The sequence below is a fragment of the Strix uralensis genome, chromosome 3 (genome assembly GCF_047716275.1).
Source record: "Strix uralensis isolate ZFMK-TIS-50842 chromosome 3, bStrUra1, whole genome shotgun sequence".
Taxonomy (NCBI): Eukaryota; Metazoa; Chordata; class Aves; order Strigiformes; family Strigidae; genus Strix; species Strix uralensis.
In genome coordinates, this window is record NC_133974.1 from 90,265,670 (window position 1) to 90,291,977 (window position 26,308).

At 40.8% G+C, this 26,308-nt stretch overlaps 1 protein-coding gene and 1 long non-coding RNA gene across 3 annotated transcripts in view; one reads left to right on the forward strand and one right to left on the reverse strand.

Annotated features, from left to right (window-relative positions):
- The window catches only part of MEMO1 (mediator of cell motility 1), a 29,701-nt gene extending 10,325 nt beyond the window's left edge, over nucleotides 1-19,376 (reverse strand). Inside the window, exons 1-6 of one of the 2 annotated variants that reach the window (XM_074863289.1) lie at nucleotides 19,190-19,376; nucleotides 7,073-7,154; nucleotides 4,783-4,851; nucleotides 2,735-2,847; nucleotides 1,260-1,371; nucleotides 177-319 (exon numbers count right to left, since the gene is read on the reverse strand). In XM_074863289.1, coding sequence (XP_074719390.1) covers nucleotides 177-319; nucleotides 1,260-1,371; nucleotides 2,735-2,847; nucleotides 4,783-4,851; nucleotides 7,073-7,154; nucleotides 19,190-19,250 — 580 coding nt within the window. In that variant the 5' untranslated portion in view covers nucleotides 19,251-19,376. Of the gene's footprint in view, nucleotides 1-176; nucleotides 320-1,259; nucleotides 1,372-2,734; nucleotides 2,848-4,782; nucleotides 4,852-5,575; nucleotides 5,716-7,072; nucleotides 7,155-19,189 lie in introns of those variants that run through there. The other variant, XM_074863290.1, reaches the window with a different exon arrangement.
- Nucleotides 19,377-19,449: 73 nt separating this feature from the next.
- LOC141941115 (uncharacterized) lies at nucleotides 19,450-25,540 on the forward strand. The gene is made up of 2 exons (XR_012628224.1): nucleotides 19,450-19,906; nucleotides 20,571-25,540. It is a non-coding gene; the product is annotated as an uncharacterized LOC141941115 (long non-coding RNA).
- The last annotated feature ends 768 nt before the right edge of the window (nucleotides 25,541-26,308 follow it).

Below are 26,308 nucleotides of genomic sequence, written 5' to 3' on the forward strand. Positions count from 1 at the left end.
CATCTATTGTTCCAGATTAAAAAAAGATAAATAATTTTTTAGCTTTACAAATGCATTTAAGTTTCAAAGATACATTTACCAAAAGTTAGAATGTTCAATGTTTAATAAAATACATTATTTGAAAATCACTACACAATAATCATCATACTGCTATAATGAAAAGGTGTGAAACTTACCCCAATGGCAAAAGTCAGAAGAAACCACAAAGAGGTTACTAGGATCAGCTAGGTATTTACTGAAGAGTTTTCCAAATTCCTGCTCTTTTGACTCACTCAGTGCTCCGACCAACACAGGAATAATAGTAAACTCATCCTTATGGCTTATAAGCAAAAGAAAAGAGGTTGTAATTCAAGTAACATCTGAAGTTTTTTTCCAAGGGCTTGCTAACTGAAATTGCAGAATGTTTTAAAAGGGCACTATTGAATTGAAGATACAGTTAATTTGTTAAGGTCATACTAGGAAGTTGTTTTAGAACCTGAAACTACTTTCAGAAAATAATCTCGCCCCAAAACAGTATTTATCTTTGCTGCCAAGTGAAAACACGAGGCAAACAAAAAGAAAAGACACAATGCAACTCGCAATAAAGTAAGAATGAAATTCTCCCTGTATAGATGCTGCACAAATATTGGGTAATTTTCCAACTTATATAAAAATGCTCACAAGAGCACCCGGATGTATACTGATACTCCAGGGAAAATTACAAATGCTATGGAAGAAAAGTTCAAAAAAAAAAAAAGGACGGGGGAAAAAAAGCATCACAAATTGACAAAATTGATCACCTTTAAAGAAAAATTATTCAAAGTACTCATCTGAAATAGCAGCTGTAAACAGAACCCTGATTTCAAAATTTGTATTAAGGCTTCAAACAAATCTAAAATCCCACAGAAAACACCTATTAGTATTTGAACTTCTTCCAGAGATGCCTTGCAAAAAATGGAAAAAAAAAAAAAAATCAGCCATTGAGAAAGATTCATGAAAGCACATCTAATATTAACTCCATTAAGCCAATATAAACACATAAACTTGTTTATAAGTGGTATGCCAATTTCATCATTCAGGTGTTTGCTCTGCTCACAGTTTCTATTACAGCAACTAATCCTAGTCTCTGACCCTCTCCTCCCCAGAATTTTTACTGGTGGGTGGGTGAGTGTGAGTATTATATAAAGGGTATTATTACTTCCTACTGCACTTAACATGCAGTTCAAACATTTAATGCACATAATGCTCAATCTTGTAGAAGTAGTAATTAGCCCTAGTACCTTTCCATGGCTTTAGCAGTATAAGGCAAATGCATTTCAATACTGTGTTCATCTTCATCTGTCTGTAGGGACATACGCTCAAACATTCCAGTCTTCCACAATTCTCCATAAACTGAAATGAATTAAAGATTAATTTGTACTACTTTTTTTGTTTTAAAAACCACCATAAAGTGCATCTTTAACAGAACAAGCCCTCTATAACAAATTACATGCCTTGAAGGGCTGTCATCATAAACCACTTGTTTTTAAATAAATTCAGGATTAAAATCATGTTCAAGTCATTAAGATACAAACATAATTGATTCAGTTTACAAAATAAATGTGTTAAATCAGTGACCTTGTTAGTATATTGAGAAAGATTTTCGGTTATGATACAAAATTTAAGTAACACAAATAAAACACATTTGAAAATATGCATGCATTTGCCCCGTCACAGAATTCTTTTCACAGACTACACCATCATACATTTTAAAAAAAAAATAATTGCTGATCAGCTGAGCCATTGCTGGATGTGCTATTTTTTAATACAATTTATTATTAACTGAATCATGAAATCTACAGACAGCAAAAGCTGATTAAGTAATCCACATTTACAAGTTATCTTTTCTACTCTCAGGTGCGCTTGGTGGTATGTAGAGCCATCTCTACATTTTGAAAACTCTCCACTGAATGAAGACTTTGATGTAGGGCTGTGCCTCCTTCTCCACTCCATAAAGGAGTTCTGCAGAAACCAAAATATTTGTTACCTAAGGAAATTTCTGCAGGCACTATGGAAAAAGCCTGAACTAACTTGCTTAATCACAGTCATTACGAAATAGCTATATATATCTGCACTAATTAGCCTTTCTGAAAAAGATACTGTATTATTCAGGTTTAACTCAAAACACATGAAAGTCAAAATATCAAATTTATCTTCATCTCACCTTTAAACTTAGTCTGAAAAACTGGTACTTAATGGACTAACAGTTTTTAGTTCTGTAGATACTCTGCCAGTTAGAAAAGAGCCATATGCAATAATGCATCCAAATAAAAGCAGCTTTTTGTTCCTCTATTATTCCTCTATCAGAAATAAACTCAAACCAACTAAAGCACTATCTTTTCTGCAGACAGAATACTTCACAGAATAATGAAGCAGGTGTGTAATGGGCTATTATTCAAATGTAACACTTTTTAATTTTGAGATCCCTTTTAAAGATCACTTACCAAGAGGCACACACTCATAATGGAAAAGATAAACAAAGATTGAGAATTCTTTACTTGCAGGAGCGAGAGGGACATTAAGGTTATAATACAGCAATGCCTGCAACCACCAGGATCTTTCAGAAGCTAGCTTTCATTGCAATAAAAACTGATTTATTCTTGTATACCACTTAATACAATGAAGTGCCCAACAAGAGAGTCCTCAGCACTGCAGTACCACCGTTAATACTCAAGCCTCAGCAATCTTCAAGATGTAAGCTTTATCATGCACTTACTCTTTTGGTCAATTCGGAGATCATACAGAGGTGTTCTATAAATGTCCACACTGGAAAGTGCACATCGGGAAAGGGGCACGTGATGGGAAGGCCCAAGAATGAAAATTTTTCGGCTACAACAGTTAACACAAAAGCCCACAATTTAGACAACTGCAATTGTACAGAGACTTGGTTTAGATTAACAAGTTTAATAAAAACGTACAAAGTGATACTTTCTGGTGGTTACCAATACTCTGCTGTGTGTAAGACCACAGATCAATCCATGGCCTAGATCTCCTCGGTACCTCAGAAATGATCATGAGATCAGTTCAATAATGCTTCCCATAGCCTTAGACCACTTAAGCAGGTTATACATCAGAGGGCACTCATCAGCTAGAAATCTGTCTGACTGGACTCATTTAGAGGCTGAATGATGTGTTACAGCCTCTTAGAACAGATTTTTGGATTATCTCCTTGGACCAACACAACCTTCAGCTACACACCACCTTCAACAACTACAGGTATGTGCCCTCAAATGAGGATTAGGGATTTATCATCTATTCAGAGCTTTTCACTTATTTACTATATTAGCCTGGCTTCAGATTTCACCAAATTCAAATTTAAGTCATCCGTAAATGCTGGCTTTATCCAGCTGTTGCATCAACAACAGGGACTTGGACTGCACATTCGTAGCTTTAGCTGATACTGCAAGCTTTCACATGTCATCATGATGTTATTTCATCAGTCCTCAGTTCCTGACTCTTGATTAGATGTTAAGGGTCTCCTGCCACAAGACTTAAAAGAAGAAAAAAAAACCTATAGGAAATTCAGCTTTTCAGCTTCAGGATCGTATCATCTTGTTTCTGGCACTGAACTAAAGGGGTGGGAGACATGTAAAGATTTTTTTTTTTCCTTACATGTGGAGTGCTATAGCAAGCTGTACTAAAATACTCAAACTTTTTACAGAGTTCATGAAAACAAAATATCCAAATGTGCAATAGTTCAGCTGAAAGATGAATTCGAAGCATCCCATGCGGCAAAACAGCAAGTGATCCAGAAAGTTCAATCAACTCCATGTCACTGAACCTGGGGAATTTAACTTGTTCTAGAAATTTCAGAGAAACTAGTTATCTGTCACACTGTAAGTTATCTTTGCTTTGTTTACAATAGTTTAGAAAGAACCAAAACCATTGTTTTTGGAGAGCATTACAACATGTTAGCTTATAAGCAACTGATAGACATAGCCAGTTTTTATATCAACATTGCAAAATACATAGAGTAAATACTGGAGGTGTTTTAAGTTTTTGTAATTAAAAAAAATGTTTCAGTCAGCAGAACACAGAATTATATTCCTTTAATGTAAAATAACTGGATTCATATTTTCAGAGGCAGGTGCAGACTACAGTAGCATATTGGGGGTTTTTTATTTTTTTTTTTTCCCCCCCAAACTGATGTGCTGTCAGAAACACAAGTCCATTTAAAATTATTACAAGTAACTTTCACTGACTTCAATTATTATATACACACAGAGGTCACTTTCTCCACAGCAGAAGAGAATCATGGTAGCATTCAGCCCATAATCCTGCACTGAAAAACCAATGCAGAATCATGACCAAATATTTTAATATACTTTAGTATCAAAAAACCTCCCAACAAAAACGAAACCAAAAAAGAAACAAAGACACCCTGCAACCAGTAAAAAAAAAAAAACAGCTTGGGCTTTTATAAAAGCAGTGGAACATCAAACAATAAAGTAAATTAAATGTTATTACCTGCAAAAAGAACACCTTTAACCCCTCCCTCCTAAAAAATTAGTTACCAATAATTCTCAATTTTTAAAAATACTGCTTTGCATTTTCAAATTCAACAATACTACATTATTTTTTTCTTTTGCAATGTCCAAGCAATTTGAACATTTATGACGTTAAAACAGAACGAATGCATAAGAGACTAAAAGAAGTATAAAATGAGTACTTCAAGGTGTAAGAATGTTAAAAGAACATTCAACTTCTCAGAGGATTGCAATGGCATTGTCTTATTGCTTTGTAAAGAAAAACTTTAATACTTACGTAATATTAGGATCCACTTGTTTGTAAGCATGGGCTGCACAAGATCCACAATAGGTATAGCCTGCATGGCTGCAAATCAAGGTGTACAAAATGTTAACATTAAATATTGTTTAACATCTTAAATATGTTGATATTGTTATTGAATGTTAATGTCTTAAATATTATTTGTCCTCAATGAGCTAGAAATAGTAAGAGTGATCCAAAAATCAACTCCTGAAAGAGCTGGAGAGCACTGTTGCAGTACTGAACATATGAGAGATGTATTTGTTAAAGAACTGTCAGTGACCATTTACTTGAAAGTTAGTAAGTCTCCAGATCAAAGCACCTCTTGTCACTTGTAAAAGATACTAACAGGCAGACTACACAACTGCATATTATCAGAAGCTCATGATAACACTAAGAATGCAGCAGGGGACAAGGGAATAGCAAGCTGCTGGAGAAAGCTCTTCTAACCACACTCAAATAACTGAATATGATGACAGTAGAGGGGTCTGGCAAAGAGAGACTACACGTTACAGCAAATAAACAGACTAAAAATGCTCCATCATCAAAGAATACCGCAGCAATAGAATGAATGGGCACAAGTAAGGGAGTGGAACACAGCGTGGTAGCTTTTACCGCAGAGAATGCAGTATGTGCTTTATCATTTCCTATCACTCTGGCCTGGAGCCCTTCTCGACCTGTGTTCCTGTATGTGCTCCAAAAACTCATAATTATTCTGTCTGCTTGTTTCAAACATCACATCCAAATCTTAAGACCCATTCCCTTCAGGACAGTAGAAGATTCAGTTTACACCACTAAAAGCATTAATTCCAGAGAAGGTTCATTCCTCGGGCTCCCAGGCCAAGTGGTGGAGAACAGCACGCGGCCACTCAGCAGCACGTCCACAGCAGAAGGCCATGCCCACATTGCACAGCGCTGGGGCCTCATCAGCTCTGGAGATCATCAGGAGCACCTGTGACCCTAGGGCAATAGTTATCTTTTATTCTGAATCAAGTATGTGCAACAACACAGCTACAGCTTTCCAGATGGTCTTTTTATGCAATGATACTGAGAATGATACATGCTGCAAGTCCTGGGACGTACAGGATGTTTGAAGATACACGTTCCCCACTGACAGCATTGGAGAATTTTATATTTATTTATACATATGTATGTTCGCATGCATGTATATTCATCCACAGAGTGATACCTGCAGCAAGTTATCCTCAAAATTACCTAGGGGTTCTACTTCAGTGTCATTTACCTCACTCATTCTAAAGAGCTCAGAAAGGTACTAACATAAATGCTAAGGGGATAAACAGGAGACCAAGACCTAGTGAACCGGTTGGCAAGGTATGTTATTCAACAATGTCAAATGAGCCTTCTGAAAGGCTGCCTCTGCTATAGGCTTCTTCAGTCTTTCAGAAAAATATTATTAGCCATATCTCACTTTACAGATGGTAAAACAAAGGCACAGTTAATGATGCAATTTGGTGAGACCATGAGAAGACCTCCAGCAATTCTGCAAAACAACTCAGGTTACCTAATCTGGAGCTGAAAGGCCTCTTTGCTGACATAGCTGCGAGAAAGACTAAGGCAGATTTCGGACAATTCCTTCTGCATATGCAATACTATTATGGAATACTTCAAACATTATGTCAACACTCTGTTAGCACAGGAAAAATGTCATATTTAAGGTGCTTTTCCCAGTGTTTCCTTCCAACTCATAATAAACTGGAATGACCAACATACTTTTTCTTATTATATGTCTCAACTATCTTCATGAAATTTAATTCTACCTAAATAGTTTAGATGATCCCTATTTCTGCTGTGGACAAAAAAACCCAAACAAAACCAAACTAAAATAACAAAAGTAAACCATTTTGTATAGCTGAATAGTGTTTCATTTCTTTTTGTTTTAAGCTTTGCTAAATTTGGATTTGGGGGGTGGTGCTGGAGTTTTGTTTGTGTGTTTCGTTTTGTTTTTTAAATGGGTGTAGCTGTTCTATACTAGAAGTGCATTGAAAGAGCTGTCACCTTAGACCACCACTACACTAACAAACCTCTTATCTGTCTTACTGGATCACAAGCGAATGTTAAATCTGCAGTCCATCAGCAAAAGGAAACTAATATACCAAAATGTGCACAGATTTCTTCCATTCTATGCCATATTCAAAATACTTATTTAGAAACCACACAACATTCCTTTCAGCTAAATACTAGCTTTCACCAGTTTTCAAAATCACTCAAAATAAAGACGCATTTAAGCAATCAAGTATTATATGTACTAAAGAGATTTCACACTTACGGTGCAATAATGGCTCTAGCAGGTCTTTTTGTGGACTGTACTTGAGAAAGCCAACCTTCTAGTTGTGCATTCAGCTGGGGTCCTATAAAGAGAGAAGGAAATACTGAAGCTATAAAAGAATCTAAAATACCTCAAGAAATAACAAATAAAGTCCAAAAGTGCAATAGATTTAAAATAATCTTAAACATAAAAGTCTGTGTTTAAATCTCAAAAAAAAAAAAGTCAACCGTCTGTAATGTTGAAGATTACAGTAGGAAAGTGTCAACCTCCTAGTCCAGAAGTTCATTTATTGCACATCCAAACATACACTTATTGTTTCTTGCTCTGTGGACTTATGCACATACAATTTCATCATTAGAAAAGATGGTTGCTGATCTCAAAAGAGAGGCTAACAGATCACTGATTCCTCTAGTAATCAGATTTGCAGAATTCAGAAGTAAAAAGTTACGACAACCTACACCGAGAGAGCCTCATATGGGAAGATGATATAATATAAAGACCTTACATACTGACACTATAGCCAACGGCTATGGTATTTAGTCCTTTATTGTTATCAAGCAAGCATAAGAGCAGAACACAAAGCACACTGTAACCTGGAAAAACTGTAAATACAGAGGGAAAAGCTAAAAGTGAGAAGACACCATGCTTATACTAATGCCTTAACAACTTCTGATTAAGCAACTTATATCACAAGTACATATACATCTTGACAACATTTAACTTTGACAATTGGTCAATCCAATATGTAACTTTACTAAATTCTGTACCTCAACAAGTGGCAAATATTCTCAATTAGCTGACTAACTTTATCAGTGATAAAAAAAATGCTTTCTAGAAATACAAAATTAAGAACACCCATGTATTTTGGTTATTTCCCATCCCAAAGAAAACTTTTGATGTAAAGCTATTCCTGAAGAAGCAAGTCTGGCAAACAGAGTACAACGTTCTTTATATTAAAGAACACAAAACAAACTTTCAAGTAAAATTCATTCAGATGCTATCGTTACAAGTAACATATCATTAAAAAAGAGAAAAATAGATGCACTTTTTTCAGCTGACACTATGTTTTTGACAGAACTGTATGTCAGCAGACTTCATCTGTAAAGTATGGTGCAGTAAGCCTCTTTTCTTCTACCACGCCTGTTGTAAATTTTTGTATCTTCCTCATGCAGGTGTAAAACCACCAACTGCCAGGAAAAGTCAAAACCAAATTAAATACCTGAAACTATTTCATAGCTATGCTCCAAACAACCCAGATGTCAATCTGACAGTTCTCCAAAAAGCTGACAAGAACTACAGAGAACCGGAGCAAAGATGTCAACTTTTGCAGAATCCAATCAGTCACACACCAGTGATAGCCAAAAAGCTCTCTAGAAAACCTGGGGGATGGGGGCGTCAAAGCCACCATTTTTATACAAAACTTAAATTCGTATGTTTCCTGAAAAAAAGGATGACTTCTGTGGTTGTAAAGAACCCTACCTTCTTATATGAAGGTGGTGAACTAGTGCAATGCCGTTTCCCTGAGTCTACAATCACCTTGAGTGCCTTAGCTGCTGTCTGCAGCTCTAACAAGGCAGAAGTGTGACACTGATTAGCCACTGTCACTCCTGTAATACAGCGACTTTGTGAAATGGTGAAATTGTAACAAAAAAACCCCCAAAAAGCACACACCAATTTTGTTCTGCTGCTTCTGTTGCTTGGGGAAATTACAAACAGCAGAGACATGCAGTAGAGATAAGGATAATGACATCTTAGAAAATGGCGGCTGTTGGGAAAGCCAAGTAAAAATAAATAGATCTCTATTTCCATCCTCTTTCTAACGTACTAGGCAACTAACAAAAAAGTATTCTAATACAGTCTTACAACTTTCATTTTTTATATACTTCAGAGTGAAGACACAAATCACTTCAAAAAAATTGACTTCCTAATTCTCCCTAAGTATGTAGAAGGATAAAGTATTTTCTAAATGAAGCTCTTTAGGAGAGCAGAATTTTTTTTTTTTTTTCCAAACACCTATTACCCAGAGCATAACACAAAACATGACTCTACCTCCCCTGACCCCTTCTCCTCAAAGATGATCCACAGGCAGCACAACAGCAGAAGGGCCAGAATCTCTCAAGCAAAGCGAGACAGCCTTGGGACTCTCTTCTCCAACAAGGCACAGTGCTTGGCCTTCCTCCATCCCTTCTTTAGCAATGTGTTTGATTAAGAAGGTGGTTAAGACGATTTGTCTTTGGTTAAGACAAATCGGGTAACTTGCTGAACAGTTTAAGACAAAGTTCAGAATCTCTGGTAATTTCCTGAAAATTCCATATGACTGTTCAAATCTGGCCAAAACTTCTGATCTTACAATGTAGTAGCAGATTAAGACACCCAGGTTTGCTTAGTCTGCTATTACAGACACACACTCTGACAAAGTAACAAACATTTTTTTCCTAGAGGCAGTAAAATAACAGATCTGTATGACCCAAGGGATGAAACTTCTGCCAGTGTTTACTTAAGGACCAGATAACACAACTGGTTTCAGATTTTTTTCCCTTTAATGCAACTACAAGGTGCCTTTTTAAATCATTAACTCTGACTTAATGTAAGTTTCCATTTCAACTGATTCTTATTTGTACTATTTTAATAAACATGTAAATCTCTTTCTCCAAAGGACTAACAGAAAGAAAGAATGGAGAGTACAACATATCCACTTGACCTTTTAGCTAAAGTAAAAAAAACAAATAAAAAAATAATCAAACAGCACCCATGTGAACTGACTGGAATATAGCCTACCTGCAGCTTCCTATGCTTAATACTTTAAGGGGGATATTCTAAAACTGTAATTTTCTTGTTATCAAATTAGCATAAACTTTTTGTTGAAGTGTTTAGAGAAATTTTTCTTACAGTTTCTCAGACATGACAATGCTTAAGGCCGAAGTCAAAATATTTGAATTGGAGATACAAAATATAAATAAACCCACATTATCACAGTAGATACACTCTGTCATATGGAATGGTGTTATAGGAGATGAGAAGCTTCTTCATGAAGAGCTCCAAAAGTAAGTTCTGTTCATATGTAAGTTAAGGTAAACTGAAAGAAAGTCTTTGCAAATAGTCACTGAGATAATGGCAGTAAATATTCATCTCCTAAACCAACAAGCATGGGTAAGGAATAGCTCCTCCCACAGTGGTGGCAAGTAGGAGAGGTCCCTGCTCCTCCAGCCACAGGTGGAAAGCCCAGCTTGAGAAAGTTGGCAGGATGAGCACAACAGGGTTTTTAAGGCTAGCCCAGACAGAAGGACAGAAAGCTTTATGGTTGCAACAATCAATACACTTTAATACTGTAAGATCAGACCTTTTATTGATTAAAGGAAGATTAGGTGCCAAAATATGAGCTTCACGGAAGCACATAACATTAAGATCTGCATTTCAATCCTATGAAGTAAGGTATAAATATAGGTATGTAACTAAAGAATGTTGACGTTATCTGTGGATATTTCACATCCTGTTTTGTTTTGGAAATCAGCAGAAGTTATGCCAAATTAAAAATAATTGCAAGCACAGACCAAGTCTCCCCCAAACAAATTTATGGATACACCTATAGGCAGCATTTATTCAAATATCTTGCCTAAAAGGATAAATTATTTTTACAGTCATTATCCCCTCACAAAGCACTACAGTTAGTAAGAAGAAAGCCTTCCACATTAAATCCATGTCAGTGTTACCCAATGAATAATAACATAAAGACATCTGGTAGTCACATGCTTAGGTTCATCACCTCAATTTACAGCTGTCATGGTCCAGGCTTTGTGGGTTAAGCCAAACCAGCACATTCTTTCCACAGCCAAGCTCACCTCATGCCATGAGGCTGAAGTGTTTGTACGCCAAGTGACAACATAATATATTTGGAACTTGCTCCTGTCCCAGCAGCCACCGTTACTAGTGCAAAATCCACTTTTCAGATCGGTAGGGAAGATGCAGTACTTGCTCTGAATCCTGTCTCAGTGAATTTTTTTTTTTACTGGAAGAGCATAAGCCTCAACCCAAATTCAGAGCAGCACCAGGGAAAACTGCTTAGGTCTCCCTTGGTCACACATGTACAGCACTTGCAGCAATGCAAGTAATACTGGAGCACAATGACAGTAATGCTACAGTTGCCAGCTTTCACACTTCTACTTGACAGCTTTTACTTGCCTAAGCATGTCTCCTACCCTATAGGAGCCAACATTTTTTTCTGAGCCTTACTCCTTTTATCTTTTAACTATCTTTACCCATTGATGAAGTAGTCTACACATCGAAAATACTTGTAATAAGTATTACAGCATATGTACTAAGAAGTAAGAAAGTCTTTATTCTTGTAGGGTGTTAGAAAAGTCAAGGTAAGCAACAGTGAAACCTTGGGGGCTGGCACACAATTAAATTAGTTTAGTAACTGGAAACAAGGGAACTCCTCTCTCCACAACTTTGAAGGTGAATCCAAAACATTTCATTCAATTGTCCTGAAACATGACAGAGGACTAACTAGTTTCTCTTCTTAGTTAAAACTGCAGCAAGTATAAAGATTGTTTTAAAGCACACACACCCCACTTGAAAAAAATCTGTTTCTCATTGCCATAAAAGCCAAATCCTTGAATGAAGAACAAGTTTTATCTATGCAGAGACTAGGATTTGCTGGGAATAGACGATGATTTCCAACAACTCATGCTGATGGGCACATTCTCTACTGCTAGCATATACTCTCTTCCAATACTGAATATTGATGAAATGGTGAAATCAGCCTGTAAGTGAGGCAGAAATTTACTTATGCAAACTATAGGACTGGGGGGAAAAAAAAATTCAGATACAAATAAAGACTACACTGATGCTACATAAGCTCCTATTATACAGATTGTAAGATGAACATAAAACAGCAGGTAACACTTGAATGGGGGAAAATAAAAAACCAAAGCCACAACAGAAACATTGAAATCTGCTTTGGTGGCAGTTCTCACTTGCATGTTCCAGTTTTCTAGTATTCCACTAGCTCTTTAATTTCCTTACTGAAAGTTATTAGAAAATAAATAATCTATAATGCCACTCTAAGAATATCAACCAACATGCACCTACCTAGCTTTACAAAATACCTTAGCAGTTAGGTCATTCAGAGATTCAAACAAACGACCTTCTGTTTTATAGCTCCGAGAAAGTGATTTTGGCTCTCATACATGCTAAATGTAGCCTGAATTTGTGAAAGTATTCACTAAGTGGTACTTGCAGGCCTATTTTAATAATACCAGGACGGCACCAAATGTAAATCTGTTTTTCAGTTCCAGTTGTACAGTAAAAGCTGAATCTACATTCTTTACTTGGAGTATCTTGATTCTGACTAAGTGATTCAGCTAAAAATAATAGCCTGCAAATTGTATTTTAAATTATTCCAGTATACTTTTACAGTATACAATGTTAAATAATACAGCCTGCATATAAATACTGTGTTCTATGATTAATTCATAAATGAGCCAGCAATAACACAGCCACTTTCCCCATAAAATGTCTAAAAAAGATAGAAGACTAAAGGGCAAGAAACATTACATTTACTACTTAACATTGCAAAGCAAATACTTTCTAAATTTGCAAGATGCTATGATTAGTTGTTCACAGATTGGAAGGTAAGAACTTACCCTAATAGCTGTATTTGCAACGCTCCAGCTAACGTCACAACATTAAGATTTCATGATCAGTACATTAATTATCCTGCTACTGCAGAAAGCTCCGTTCACTACCACATAGATCAGGTCAAAACTTTCTCTCATTTCCGTGACCCTCACACACTTTTTACATTTTTCCTGAATCCATTTGTCTGTGACCATCTACAAACACCACGGTGATTCATTACTTGTATATTACATTTATGAATGAGCTGTGATAAGGTATTCCAATTCTGGAGAACATCTTGGCACACCAGAGTTAAGCACTTTCATAAAAAGACTCTTTTATGATACAGCGACCATCTTCCTCAACTCCTCGTCTGCATTCATAGTCTAACAACACACAAGATTGCACACATTATTTCCTTCTAGCCACTTCAGCTGCTGCAGAGACTCAGATCCAACACACTACAGAGAAGGGTTTCTGCTCTAAGGTAGGATGCAGCCACTCTGAGGGCCAGTGAAAGGCATCCCAGCAGCAGTGTTTGCCCTCAGACACCATGGGCAGCAGGCGTGGTGAACAGATTACACATATTCAGCAACACCATGGCAGAGCAGAAACAGCTGTAACTGATGTACACACTTTCTCTGATGCTGATGAGAAGTTCCAGCTCATGCCAACAAGCACACAAATGCTGAGATTACATCACTATTCATTAAAATGATCACTTTCATGTCACTCTCCAGGGCCCTCAAGCCCCAGAAGGTGCAAGTGAGAAAAGCTGTACTATCTCAGAATCACACTGCTATTGCATGTTGAAGCTGGCTACCTCAAAGAACTATTAACAGAGAGTTAGGGGGTTTTGGCATCAGAAAAATCAGTATTTGGTACAAAGGCAGTAAAAAAAACATAAATGCAGATCTTACTGGGGATTCCAGAGGAATAGAAGAGGCTGCAAATATGCTGAAATAGTGGCCAACTTTGAGAGAAACATCATTTTGAAACAGATCATTCATGGCACACAACTGCCTTTTCATTTATTTTCTGATCTGTGGAAGTTCTTCTAAGTATTACCCTTTCCAGCTGACCTAGACACCATTACGCAGACCTCAGCCTAACAGACAAGGTCTGAACACCCCTGGCTGCATGACAGCCAGTTATTCGGAGGTTCTGGTGTTTCTTGTCCAAACAAGTTAGAAGCTTAATCCTTAGAAATGCTAGCAACAAGATGTCAGTGTCTACCTCCTTTGGGGTTCTCTTACAAGCCAGGGCAACAGAAAACCAACTCTGAACAAAAGAGTACCACAAAATTTAAAGTCTCTTCAAACATTTATGTGGAGACAGACCATTTACTTGGCCTATCATAAAAAACAGCTCTGAAGACAATAAGCGCAATGTCCTTTCAAGTCAGCGCAGCAATTACTCTGCCAACTCACATTTGCATCAATAAGCATATAGAAATTAAGGTTCTCCTAGTTCAAACGACTTGGCACAGGCTACCAGAAAGCACACCTCTGACCACTGTGGCTTAGTCAAGGAAAACAGAGATAGAAGCCACACCTAATACAATGACAAACTCGCTTCGCAGGACAAGTTTTTAGATCATGTGGTATTGCTATTCACACACACTCTCAATGCAATTTTACTCCTGTGATTTGGAATAGCTTAATAAAAATCTTTGTGTTTTGTCTGTATCAGCATGCCACTGACTGGGGAAAAGTTGAGACAAGAAGTCTTATCAAACGTGTTAATGAAGAGTGGTACAGTATTCAATTAGCACTTCCAGAAGCCAGGCAAGGCAGGCCAGCTGCCAGTGAATAAGGCATGTTAAGCGCCCTAATGTGTGACATCTTACTTGCAATGGCATGCTATACAGGAGAAGAGATGCACATACGCTAATATTTATTGCCATTTCAGGAACATATGGATTGATTCCCCACCGAACTGCCCAGCACTTACAGAATCTACTCACATGGAGGAGTAAATCAGGAGAGAGCATCCACACCCCATCCTGCAAATAGTCTGTGCTCGGGATAGCCTGTCATTCCTGTTATATTTCAGATACTTCTTTTGTATCTAGGAATGTATCTGTCGTGCATTCACAGTCACGGAAAATTATGCCATTTTTGTTTCAAGTTGTCCTTAATGTTCCTCTTCCCCCTACTGGTCAAAATCAATTTCTCAAGAGGTCTGGATGCTAGGTGGTTGAATTAACCCAGCAGGAGAGGGACTTTTTTCCAAAAATAAATCAGAATGTAATATTTTTCACCACACAACAGTGACACTTTTTTTTTAAAAAACAATCTACATGACAGCAGTGCAACAAGGTGATACTTTTATTTACATGGTATGCCTCTATCTCATTTTTGCAAGTGTTTTTAGCGGCCACCATGCACCAGACTGCTAGTCTACAGAAGCAATGGCATGGCACATACCATTTTAAACTTTTTTAAAAGCAGACATATAGATCAAGGTCTGCAAGTAAAAAAACAGGTTATTTAGACTAGTGGCCTACTATTAGCAATGGTTATAGCACTATTTCAGTTTGGAAGCTCACTTGTAAAGCTTCCCATATTCAGTGCTGCTCCTAAGTAGGAGGAGGAACAACTAACCAAAGTGACTTCATTGTTAGTTTGCTGCCAGACAAATGCTCCACTGGTCCACATCTAAAGTCCAATAAGATGCTACACGGACTCACGTGGAACGAATGTGAACTTCCCCACACCAAAGATTCTAGAGGAGAAGACATGATGATAATTTTGGTCAAATTTTTCATACTCAACCACACAAACTTAAGGAACTTGCTTTTTAAACTTTTCTTTAGAACAGCACATTATGGATGAAGAACACATGGGAAGTTAAATGCTAACACCACCATGAAGCCCATCGTCCCCTCCTGCCCCTCTTCTCAGCTTCATCGAGTAGGAAGCAGCAAGCTTGCTGCCTGGGACCTCACCTTCCTTCCACTAACAACAAAGTTGTTTATAGTTAGATGTGAACATGTCTGGATGAGTGTAATTGCATAGCCATTTTCACCTGCTCTAAAACATTAATTAGCATCACACAATTAGGTGATGTATTCACACTAGAATGTAGTGCATGTTTATATTTTCCAAGGCAGAACCTAAGCAGTGCATATCCCACAGCTGGAGAAAATAGGGGAGCGAGGGTCTACTTTCAGCTGAAGCAATTGCTGACCCCTAGAAATGAGCAGTCTCTAAAGACAAGAGGTGACGTTTCTACTAAACCTTCTTATATACATTACACTGACCCTCCATGAAGAGTAGTAGCTCCCTCTTACTTGGTTATGGCTTCACCTCTGATATTACTTCCACTCCTGGAGCATAGAGGAGCCAGCTAACCCAGTTTTAGAATAAAATGTGGCCACAAAAGCTAGTTTGCATGGATTCTGGATCCATTGTTTGTCCTCTTCTCCCTCAACTGGCTTTGGCCCTTCTTCCCCAGGGCTGACTTCTACAGCCAGATCTTGCAGATACCATTTTTTTAGCCACCCGCTCCAGGACACCATGCATCATCCTAGATGTTTTGTTGACATTTTACCCTCAGGTACTAGGCACCTGGGGATAGACTGCCACTTAAAAACCTCATTCTCACACAGCCTCTTCAGAATGCTTTCAGACATAATGATTTTGAACACATCCTTCAAAAATCACGTTTCTCATTACCCTTTCAGACAGGGTCATCTTAATTTTGGAGCAGGGTGAGGGTTTCCAGGGCATCTGCTTGCCCCATGCAATCAAACTCAGATCTGTAGAAAGAGAGCTGTTTTCAGGAAACGGGAAGCTTAAATGCTAACCAGTTTATATATAACCCAGCAAATCGTTTCTGGGCTGAGACGGCAAGCACAAAGAGTAGGTAGGAGGACCTGACAACACAATCCCCGGAGAATCGCGAGAACACACTGAAGAACTATCACAATTCAAACTCTAATTCCTGCCTCAGCTCCACCCTTTAAACTATGCAGGTTGAAACCATGTGGTAAAATTCAGACTTTCTTCAAGTAGTATAAATGAGGAAACAAGCCTATGTTACAAGTTTGAAATAGCAGCTGACATGTGAGTTTGGCCTAAAATACAGGAAGATTTTAAGTTAAGTCTACGATGAACACATACCCTCTTGGTCCCCAGTTGTTTGCTCTTGAGTTTTCATGGATCCTCCTAAATGGCACACAAAAATGAGCTTCCAAGCGACAAAAAACAGGTAGTCCCTGTCTTGCTGAACACGGAGAATTCCTACCCTCACATACTATGTAAACAGCACAAGATAGTTCTATAAGAGACATAGATAATGCTCTTTTCTTGTTTAAGGAAAATCCTACAAAGGAAGACAAAACACACTTCCCAAAACTCCAGCCTATGCAACACCAACCACTTCCCCCCACCATACACACTGTAACAGTTACAATTTAACTTTTCAAAAGCACAGTCACCATAACTTGTTACAACATGATTCAGTTTGGGTTTTTTTCATACAGTTTAAGTGTCTGGGCAACCATCCCACACCTCCTCAATAAGCAATAACCAGAGGGCTACCCAAAAGCAACAGGAGCAACACGCTTTTGGATGTCCTATTACAGAGAAGTAGTACTGGCCAAACTAGTCACACAGACTTAGCAGGGTATAGTCTAACAAAATTATGCATTTAATTTTTATAGAAAAGAGAACATCTATGCCTCTTAATTATGAAAAAAAATATTCCTATTTGCAAGTATTCAGCAGTAACTTAGTATGAAGTCCAATATCAAACAAACTACAAAATTTAAGTGTAAGGTCATCTAGCCATTCCACATCGCAAATTAATTTTCTGCCTTATTCATAAATGAAAATATAAATAGCACAAGCAAGCTGGGAAGTGTTACCACCAAGCTTCAATGTTTTGATGGCTTGCATGTGTTTAAATCTATACCTTTGACATGATTTTGTTTGCTTTCTGTAAACCTACCTTTCTAGACCGTTGGAAAAAACTAACTGCAAGCTGTTGACACTAAATGAAGATTTAAGACCAGTTTTGTAATGGACACAACAAGTATGTTTGGAATATTAAAGTCGGAAGAAGAACAATCATCCTCTACTGTTGTCTCAGAATTGTCTACCCACAATTTGAAGCCCAGCTACTTATCTCACAATCCGCCTCTTCCTCCGTTACCCTCCACCCTGTATTTCTGTTCTTCCCTTTCAATTTTTGCCTCATACCTTGTTCATTAACTTGTGGAGAAGAGGGGAAACCTATTATAGCCAAGAGAAGTGTATGACTCTTCACATCTAGTTCTACTTAAGTGTCAGTTTAGGATCCTGAATGCATCTCTTTTTTAAGCTGTATCCTTCCCCATCCCTCTGAACTATTCTTTACAACAGCCTCTTGTTCATCGAAGTTTGTTCGCCTGCAGTTTTGTAATGATCTTTACTCCTGAGGCCAGTAAAAGACCATCCCTTACAAGTCTCCTTGTTAACAGCTCCGGAAATACAAACATGCATCCCATCCATAACAGCACAGTTCTGCCCCAAAAGGCAACAAAAGCTGTTTCCAAACATATGTGCTATCAAGCCATTATTACAGGGGTTTTTTTGTCTTTTTGGGGGAGGTCAAGGGGAGTGGTAGCCCTCCCTCCAATGCACCACATCTTCCTTCTATTCTTTTTCTACAAATACTACATTTTTAAATGGACAGAGCCCATTCTGTATTACTGCTTTATAGCTTTCCACTACTACTAGACAAAGCACTCTGGAAGACAGAAGCTCATCTTGGACTACAAGAAGTGAAATAAACCTTATTTCACTCCCACACCCCATCACCTGCCTTCTAAACCCTGCAAAACACCCCAGACATCCTGTATTCTCTCAGGGAGGAAAAAAAACCACAAAAACACAACCACAAGAGCACTCCAAAATACCGAAATCCGTTCCTGTGCTCTCACATCGAGGAAGTGCAATATTCGGTGCGAGGCACAAGGCACAGGCTGGCTTTGCCGCCGCTGCCGTGAGACGGGAAGCCGCAGCAGGGCGCGTCTCTAGAGCGGGGGCCGCCACACAAGGAGCGACACCGGAGGGGCCGATCGAGCCCTGGCCACGCTCAAACACCGGTTTTGCGGCGAGAGGCCCCGCTGCAGGGGCCCGGCCCGGGGGTCCCGCGGCGGCAGGCGGCTGTGCTCGGCTCCCCGAGACGCAGGCTACGGCCACCGGCTGCACAGCGGCCCCCCCCCTCCCCAGCTCTGCCCGCCCCACCGGCTTCCCGGGCCACTCTCCGCCGGCAGCCGGGCCCAGCAGCCGCCCAGACCCCCACCCGCCCACCGGGGCCGGGAGAGCCGCGGTCCCCAGCTCCCCCCCGCTTCCCTCCCTCCCTCCTTCGTCTGCCATGTGCCGGCCGCGCCGGCGGGGGCGGAGCCGACGGCCCCTCCCCGCGCCCGGTACCGGCCGCGGCCCCGGCGGCGGAAAGTGCTGATTCAGCCCCCGCCCCCCGCGGCGCTGCGGGCCGCGGCGCCGGTACCTGAGGCTGTGTACCAGCTGCCGGCGTGGCTGGCCTCCCGGCAGAGCACTCGGTTGGACATCTTGGTGCCGGAGCCGCCTATGGTGTTCGGGGGAGGCGGTGGGGGACGGGCCCGGCCGCGGCGGCGGCGCTGCTCCCCCTCCTCCCCCGGCACGGCCCGGGCCCCGCGGGCGGAGGCGGCGCTGCCGGCGGCGCCTCCGGGCGGGCGGGCGGGCGGCGAGCGGGAGGGGGGCGCGCGGAGGCGGCGGGCGGGGCGGCGCGGGCCGGGGGCGCGGTGCCGGGCTCGGCCGCAGGCGGTTGCCCCGCGAGGCGGGGCGCGGAGGGGGGGCGCGGGGACAAAGCCCGAGGCCGCCGCCGCCGCCGCCGCCAACTCCGCGCTGGCAGGTGGGGGGGCGCGAAGAGAAGGAGGCCGCGGCAGCAACTGGGTTTGGCCCGGCTCGGCTCCCGTGGACTAGGGGCCGCACAGGCGCCGCTCCCCCATTGGGCACGAAAGCAAAAGCCTCTCCGCCATTGGCCGCCCTCCTGCGCCGTTCCCGCCCACCGCTTTGACAAGCCCGGAATGGAGCGGCGCCGCCTCGGGGGGGAGGGGGGGAGAAGGCGGGGCTCGAAGGAGAGTCCCTCTCGGATTGGCCGGCCGCGTTGCCGTGGCGATCGCTTCTGGCCTCGCTGATTGGCGGGGCTGTGTCTCCGTGGTGGAAGGGAAGATTACGAGCGCAGGTCAGATGAGGGGAGGCCGGTCGCGGGGGGGAGGGGGGGGTGAGCGGAGGCTGAGGGGGAGCCCCGCCCCGCGCGCGCCCCCCCCCCCCCCCCGCCCCGGGTCGCGGGGTGCGTTGGCGGTTACTCTCACGCGGTGCAGCCGCTGGGGCCGCGCGGCGGCCAGGCGCCCCCCCCACCCCACCCCCCCCCCGCGCCCCCAGCGGGTCCGGGAACGGCTACGGGGCGCGGAAGCGCGGCTGGGCCCTGCACCCCCCTTCCGGCGCGGCGCGGCGGGCCCCTGCCTCCCAGGCCGGGCCGGAGGTGAGGGTGGGCGGTGTTCTCGGGAGCTGTGTGGTGCCCGGGGTTGCCCCCTTGCTGTGAGGAGAACACGGTGCGGCCGCCTCTGGTTCCCCCTTCGCCGGTACGGGCTGTGGGAGCAGTGCGGGTGTTGAGGGCTCGAGGGGCAGAGCATCGTTTCCCAAAGGCGGCGGTGTGGGGCTGAGAGCACAGGGAGTTTGCTGGGCTGAAGCTCCTTATTTCTGAGCTCCTTTCCTACGCCTCCCTGCCCGTACCGTTACGGTTTTGGTACCGTGGCACGCAGCGAGGGCTGTGGGAGTACATCTGTGTAGAAGTCTCGGGTTCTCCTCAGCTTAATCCTTCCCCACCCCTTTATTTTTTTTATTAGCTTGGTGAATGGATGGCTGCCATGGAGACATCAAGCATAGCTCGAACTGACTAACAAGGCAGAACCGGAAAGGGGAGTATGGCCAGTACAAAAGGGGGGAAGGGATAAGCGGTTTTAGCCACTGACGTATGAGATGCAACCAGGAGAGAGGGAAGCCACAACAAGAGAGATATGGGACTGCAGCCATTAAGGTATTAAGACAGACTGATGCTTTGTGAGATGGAAAATATATGGGCCAGGTCAGGAAACACATTCTCCTTCTTCCCCTTATGTCATTTTATTCTTCAAAAAGTCCTTCAGCCAGTTATAAATGCACGCAAAATACAGAGCTTTTGTGTTTTCTGGTTGGTTTTTTTAACAGTAAAACAAAGGAAATGGGGGGGACAAAGACATTACTTGCAGTATGTCTTGAAGATCAAAAAGGCTCGTGCTGCAGAGGTATGGCTGATGGCATTTTTATTAGGATTCTCCTCTGCACCCATGACACTGGCTTCCTGATGCAGCTGAGGGGCAATTAGGACTGGAGTCTCCAATTAATAATACTTATAATAGGTTGTCATGAGGAAATGGGAGTGACTATCCCAGAAAATATCTAATGTTTTATGCAGGCTTGATGGCTCTATCTATCCTTATAATATTCCATTGTTATTTTACAAATAGTGTGTTTTAAAAGGTTGACATGGATTATAACTTCTGCCTAGACTGAAGAACTGCCCAACTGCTTTAACATAAAACTGTATTGGCAGTAGTGATACTCATAACTCTCAAATCTTTTACATAAACTTCAGTACTGGGAATAGTTCCTGAACTGACTACTAATCCCTCAAAGAAGTTGACTACATGCAGCAGAGGATAAATTTTACTCCATGGGGAAAAATAAATGTTGTGATTATATACTTAGAAAAAAGGTCATGCCAGCATACAGTTTCAAGTTTTTGATGTACCATAGTCCCCCAGTCCACCAAGAACAGTTAGAGCAGGCTGCTAGGAGGAACATCTTAGGGAAACTGGAGGTTAAAATAATTTTAATTATCTAGTATTCCTTTCTACCATTTAGAGGATGAGCTTTCATCTCCAAGCACTTCCCCTCCAATGAAAATAAAATGTAGGAACTTCCAAGTGGTAATCTAGATGGTTTAATGAGTAAAAAGATTTTATAAGTATTTTCTTATGAGTTTACTACCTTTCTTTATGTAGTGTTTTTTTCCTCTTCAGCCTGCCTTTTAAAATTTCTTAAATATATTTCTTTTTTTGTTGTTGTTGCGTACTTCTTTAGCTGGATCCCTTTTCTCCTTGTGCTTCCTTTTTAAGTTTCCTTCTCCCTTGCTTTCCTCATTAACCTTTCTTTTCTTGTGTGTAGTTTTTTCTCCCCTAGATTAAGTGTGGGTTAGGATGAAGTTTTTACTTTATGTAATGTGAACGTCGTATAGGTGCAGAGAAACAACTGCAGCTCAGTGTTAGCAGGTCATAGAAAGCACAGGCTTTTTTGCTACTCCTTAGATTGTGACATGTGCCACAAACACCGTGGCAGCCTTTTTTCTGTGAATCTCTGTCCTTCTCTGTTATCAACTAGCACTCTCGATCTAGACCCCAGTGAAGCTGGAGAACATCCTTCTCAGTTTCTGCCTTTTCCTGCCAAAGCTTGTCATCCATAGTACTACAGGAGGAATTTCTGCTGTTTCCACTGGCAAGGGTGACTGTAGGATATTTTCTTTGTTCCCTATCACAGGTGGACACCATACAACAGCAGCATTTAGTGATTTGTGGGTTCTTCTTTTTAAACATCTAACCATCACCTCCTGATCATGGATTGTTTCTTTGTTTAAGGGTAGGTGATGCATTCCCTTAGTGCCACGTAGTGTAAATGAAAGAGGCAGAAACAGAAAAGCTGGCAGCTCTTCAGTTAAATAAAAGATGGCAGTGCTGGGCTTCCTGGTGCTCAGGACATGGCGGTATGAAAGGTTCTAGCCACAGGCTGAGAAACTGGCCTGCACTTTCATGCTGTGAAGCATGGGTTAGGTTGGCAGATCCTCCTGCCTTGTCTGTAGTTCTTCTGAGCGCTCTTTATACAGGGAGAAGTAACAGGAGCACTTAACCTGTTCAGAGCTACTATTTCAGTTATTCTTCTCTGATGTGCAGGGGAGAGTTGACACAATGCACGGATAGTCCCCCAGGTCAGCCTACCCTTGAAGCACAGACCACTGTTACACATGTATGTCTGTTGGCAGTTTGTTCCTTACCTGGAAGAAAAGCAAGAAGGCAGATTGTGGCAAGAGTGACTTGCTGGTTAGTGTGCCCTTGGTATGCAGGGTTTTCCTTGAGTAAACATCCTGTCCCCAGCTTGGGTGGCATGTGTCTTCAGCTGGCCCAGCTTTCAAGGTCTGATGTTTTCTTGGTTTTTGCTCTCGTTGTCCTCTTGCACATGGTTTATTTTGCCTTCTTTCCTATCATGCTTTTCACATTGTCCACTTCCTGTCTCCTCCCTTCTCAGGAAGCTGTTTACTCTAGGTTTTTCTCATTACAAACTGTCATTCTGCATCTGAGGAACCCGCTGTTTTTCCTTCTACTGTTAAAAGCAGGTGTCCCCCACAACTTCATAATCCTTACAAGGGAAATATCTCCACTTCCTGTATAATGTAATAGCATCTGAGATAGTATCAGTGGGTAATTATCCATCTTGTAAATACCTCAGTGTACACCAGAGAAAAAAGAAGGCCATATGTTCTCCAGGAGATAGATACTTCTCAACCATTCAGCAGCCTTTTATGAATTTAGGCTCCTCTTAGAAAACTGGTTTATTATGCACACTTGCAAAGCAAACTTGAGAAGAGAGATAAAAGCATGTTGGGAAGAGGAATATGACACATTCCTAGACAGTGTTGCACTAGGACTGCTGTAAACTGCCCCATAATTATTTAGACAGCATTTACATTGTAAGTCCTCACTTAAAACTGTACTGAATAGGGAACATTAGCAGAAGCGGTGCTGATACTTTTTTCGTCATGGTAAAATGCCTCTTTCTGTAACAGCTGGCATTCTGTACTTCTGTGATCTAGTCTATGTAGTCACTCTTAAAATGAATTCAGACTATGAAATAGAATAGGGAGCACAAGCTAAGGCTTGGCTAAGAATAATTTGTTACATAATTTGTACAATGATAAGAATAAATCAAAACCTGTATTCTATCAAGCGTGGTAGGCATAGGAATTCTCATGTTTCCAACCTACTGATTTCAGCTGCTTGTATCTTTCAGAATTTATCAGATTTTTCATTTGTTTGAAAGCAGCTGTTTTATTTCTAGAAAGTCTGATGGGGAGAGAGAAGTTCTTTTGATCAGAGTGCATTTACAATAGTGACAGCAGTTCAGAAAATAGCTCAAAGACCTGTACTGATTTTGGAGAAAGTCCTTGATAGAGGTGCAAAAAAAGGATTTGGCAAGTCAAACTGTATTTCTAGGTGGTAACAAGCTTCAGAATATGAGGATTTAGAACCCTTTGATCAGAATTGCTTTTAGTGGGAAATCCTTTCTTCTGTCACTGTCCCTTTCAAGGTAAAAGATAACGTTCATGGTGGAAGCATTTAAAAAGGCAGACTTCAAAATACTGCATATGAGTCATACATAATTCTTTCACAGTTACTGAATAGTAACTTCTGGATATTAGATCTAAAATAGTCATCTTGGAAGGTGTGCTGTGGTGTTAACCAGGTATTCCATTTTATTTTCTGCTTAATTTTACTGCCCTTCCGGAACATACACTCAGTTACCTAGGGTAGTGTGGAGAAAACTGAAAAATAATGGTTCAAGAATCAAGAGATAATGGCTTTCAGTTACTTGGCAGTGGCCTGTCGTACATCTAAAGTTGCCATTTCAATTATTTCTTCAAGCTTTTATTCTACATCTGTTAATAACTTGTAGCCCCTTACATCTATTCTTCATTTTATTGATGAATTCCTCATTTTTATAAATGTAAAATCACTTTTAATTTGTACTTGAAAATTAAATATATTTATCTTGAAGCCCTCAGAACTGGTGTTTCCTGTGGAAAAATCGTACTTCTTTCTTTCTGGATTAAATTAGGATAGCAAGCATCTGTCAAGTCTCTTCACAGAATTTTCATTGGTTTGTAGTGGGGAAAGTTTAAAACAAGTAAATGCTTTGAAAATTTGGGCTTCATCATTACTTCCCTAACTTTGAGAACTGGACTACTCAGATATGATCTGATTATTCAGATGGTAACTTGCTATCTTCTTCCTGTTACAGAATATTCTCTATGCAGCAGATCCTAATTGGTGAAGCCAATTTAACATGTAAAGGAATATGGTTGCACTTCTCCTCTTGACTTGTCATACCCTTACAAGAATCGCTAAAAATTATTTCTTGGAGCTGGTGAGTTCACTGCTGCTAGTAACATTTCAACTTATTTTCTTGGAGGGACCTGCCCAGAAAAGCTGCTGTAGTCAATCTTCTAACATCATCACCTTGTGAACATGGCTTTTTCATTCTCTGGAACTAGCCTAGACAGGAAGACAACAGCAGGTGACACCACATACCAAATGGCAGCACGAGCGGCTGAGTAGGTGGCATGCTCCTGGTAAGGACAGCTCACATTAAGGCTGGTACTCATACTTTGAGATCCTAGGTTGATGTAAGGGCTGTCAGAAACCCCACGTTGACAAGCTTTTGTGCAGCTGCCTGGAGGGTGTTGCTGTAAGCTGAGAAATCTGATTATATTCTGAATTCAGGCATGGTGATATATTACAGGAAAATTGCTCTGTCTAGGGAAGATTAATAGCTGAGATGCTTCTTTTTGTATGGTCTTGCACAAATTTTCAACATAGAAATTGGGGATCAGCATAGATTTTTTTTTTTTTTTCCCCACGTGTATCAATTCTTACAGTCTTGTAATGTTGTCACTTATGGATGAAACCTTAGAATGCCACTTTAGCAATAAAAATAGCAGTACCAAGTCTTTTTGGTGTCTCTTTGTCTTCACTTAAAAGTTATTATTCATTCCAGAAAGTCAAAACAGTTGTTAAAATCCTTCCAGTGTCTTTTTTCAGTGTCAGCGTTTGATGGAGACTGTTCACCACAAAGCAATAGATTTAGTAATCTCATTCCACAATTTCTGTGCATTTTCCAAAATAGAGCTTTTTAGGCTTGGTTTTGGGTTTGCTGTTTCTTTCAGGTTTTTTTTGTTCCCCAATATTACTGCTCGTGGGCTACACTAATTCAATGTTTCCCTCAGTGTGTTAGGAAATATGTAAAATACTGAGAGCCTTCCTACTAGGAGTAACAGCCAGATCTCATTCCAGCCCCTGCAAGTTAGCAGACAATTGAAAAGTTAAGTTCCTTCCTCTGAAGGATCTATCTTCTGACCATTCTTACACCCATGTATGTAAGCTATTAAAGAAGAAAAGCTGTGTTAAAAAAAGTTAAAACAAAAAAATCCTCAGATTACCATAGGAAAGTCATGTAGATGTCAGAGAACTAAGGGAAAATATTATATGTGTAGTGGGCCACCTAATAGTGTGTATCTTTAAGTCATCGAAGAAACAAGTCGAGTCCTCTTTTTCTGTGAGTTTATGCATAATTACAAAAAAAATTATGCAGCCTTTAATGTCACACAGAAAAAACCTCAAACCCTTGTTGCAGCGAAGAATTTAATTTACAAGGTTTTAACTGCTTGCTATATTAAAGCAATTAACTAAGAAACACAGAATAGAGATGGGAATGGTAG